This window comes from Neopelma chrysocephalum, unplaced genomic scaffold (assembly GCF_003984885.1).
Source record: "Neopelma chrysocephalum unplaced genomic scaffold, ASM398488v2 Primary Assembly neopelma1_93172, whole genome shotgun sequence".
Taxonomy (NCBI): Eukaryota; Metazoa; Chordata; class Aves; order Passeriformes; family Pipridae; genus Neopelma; species Neopelma chrysocephalum.
The window spans coordinates 1-2,098 of NW_020921887.1; the positions used below are offsets into that span (position 1 = coordinate 1).

General features: G+C 65.0%; 1 protein-coding gene across 1 annotated transcript; it reads left to right on the forward strand.

Moving 5' to 3' along the window:
• The first annotated feature begins 488 nt into the window (after positions 1–488).
• On the forward strand, positions 489–1,814 carry LOC113980238 (maestro heat-like repeat-containing protein family member 7). Its single transcript, XM_027707476.1, has 5 exons — positions 489–516; positions 762–949; positions 1,038–1,175; positions 1,455–1,569; positions 1,779–1,814. Exons 2-5 carry the CDS (start codon positions 879–881, stop codon positions 1,812–1,814), a joined length of 360 nt encoding a protein of 119 aa, XP_027563277.1. The 5' UTR covers positions 489–516; positions 762–878.
• Positions 1,815–2,098: the final 284 nt, after the last annotated feature.

Genomic DNA, 2,098 nt, shown 5'->3' on the forward strand with positions numbered 1-2,098 from the left:
GCTGAGCACAGGCTGGACAAGACTCTTGTCCTGCTGACCGAGGCACACCCCGTGGATGTTGCAGTGACCCTGCTGCGCTCTGCCCCAGCCTGTGACAGGTATGGGGCCCACCTGCCTTGAGGGCTCCCCTGCCTTTAGACCCCATCCCCCTGCACAACCTGTCCCAAATGGTGTGCCAGAGAGATGGAGACTTCCAGGACACTCCAGCTCCTCTCTTTGCCAGCTTTGGCATGTCCAGCCCCCAATCCTGAGGCCAGTCTGCCTCCCTGCCCCACAAGGCACCGTGGCTCTGTCACCTGGGCCCTGCAGATGCCCAGGCCACAGCGCTGTGTCCCAGACCCCCCTGAGCCAGAGTTCTGACTCCACAGAGCTGCTCGCACCATGTGGAGGACGCTCATCTCCTCCAGAGGGACTAAGGAGCCGGTGCTGCAGATCCTCTTCCGTGCGCTGGAATTCTGGCCAGCGCACAGGACACGCACCTCGGATGGGGATGAGAGCGATGTCTTTGCCCTGGCTGTGAGTTTATTGAGCTGGCCTCTGCTCACCCCCAGCTTTCCTCTGGGATGCCTTTTCATCCTCCCTCACCACTGCTTCTCCCTGCCCCAGGCACTGGGCTGCAACCCTGGCTTAGGGGCAAGTTCAGGGCCAGCAGGCCGGGGGATCCCCCTGTGTCTCCCCTGGCCTCTCCCTGCCACGCTGGGGCCCTACCACATGGACATCTGGGCCCTGAGAGCTGTCTCTGGGTGCTTTGTCTTTGGCAGGCAACTGTGGCACTCTGGGAGATCCTCCAGCTGCCCTGGTGCCCAGGGGCAGTGAAGACCAATTTGCCCCGCCTCCTTCTGACTCTCCTCTTCCAAGTTTTCATCAGCACAGAGGAGATGTCAGAGGAGGTCGAGACCTTCTGGGGGCGATGCCGGGAGCAGCGCAGCCTTCCCCCCAACCCCAACAGGTGCTCCATCCCAGTCCTCTCTCCCTGCCACGCCCTCGGGGCTGGGGCCGGGGCTCTGCGCCTGACCTGGGCTGTGCTCTGCACACAGGTTTGCAGTGCAGACCGTGAAAGCCCTGCTGCGCCAGCTGCTGGATGAGGACGTGGTGATGGTGATCCATCGCAAGTGTGGCTGGGACATGCTCCTCAAGGCTGACAGCCACCACTATGCAGTGGGTCTGCTGGCCAGGTGAGAGCCCTTTCTCCCCACTGCCCCCGGCATTCCTGCCCTGTGCACAGGCCACCCCACACAGTGCCCGTGCTGCTGGGCCAGAGGGCCTTGGCAGCCAGGGATGGCTGAGCAGAGTGGCAAAGGCGGAGAGGGGCGGCTGCACAGGAGGAGCCACCTCCCAAAGCGCCCATGTCCCCTCCTGGGCTGGTGGCCAAAGATCAGGCCTGTGTGAGTGAGTCCCAGGGGAGCTTTACCCACCTGGCTCAGGGTCTCTGGTGCCTTTATTCCCCCTTGCAGGGAGCTGTGCCGTGTCTCCCACTCCTTCTGCCGCAGCGTCGCCGCCAACCTGCTCCCGCGGCTCAGCAGGGAAGAGCCCCTGTGGGAACTGCCTGCCCTGGCGTTCCTGGTGGAGGTGAGCCTGATGGCGAGCGCTGCCTGGCTCAGCTGCCTCCCCCTCTCTGCCCTCTCACAGCCGCAGCCGCCTGGGACGGTGCCTGCACCCTGTGCTGCTGCCTGGGCCCAGCCCCGGGCGGGTCCGGGCTCCTGCCGGCCGGGCACCCCGTCACTGCTCCCTGCCTTTCAGGTGCTGCACTGCCTGAACCCCAGACAATGTGGGCTCAGCGTCCTGCAGGTTATTTCAAGGCGCCTGCGGAGTGAGTGCCCCGAGAAGCGTCGCCTGGCGCTCCGAGGCCTGCTGGTGATCAGCAAGGCTCCCGCACTGGTGAGCAGGGGGCAGGGGCTGAAGCCGGGCTGGCAGTGTGCGGCTGTGCAAGGCAGTAGCTTGGCCTTGGCTGGCCTTTGGCAGCTGTGCCAGCTGCTCCCAGCTCTCCTCCTCCCCGTTCAGCTGCCCGACTCCTTTGGGACGCACCTTTGGCCTCTGGGCCCCGCGGCAGCAGCGTGGGGCTGCACCACAGCATTGTCTTCCACACAGGCTAAGAGCA

Excerpts from the sequence above, each read along its gene's own strand:
- LOC113980238 (XM_027707476.1), top strand. The coding sequence starts at position 879 with ATGTCAGAGGAGGTCGAGACCTTCTGGGGGCGATGCCGGGAGCAGCGC. Across the intron at positions 1,176-1,454 it reads GCAGTGGGTCTGCTGGCCAG|GGAGCTGTGCCGTGTCTCCC; the intron begins GTGAGAGCCCTT and ends TCCCCCTTGCAG. Across the intron at positions 1,570-1,778 it reads CCCTGGCGTTCCTGGTGGAG|CGTCCTGCAGGTTATTTCAA; the intron begins GTGAGCCTGATG and ends ATGTGGGCTCAG.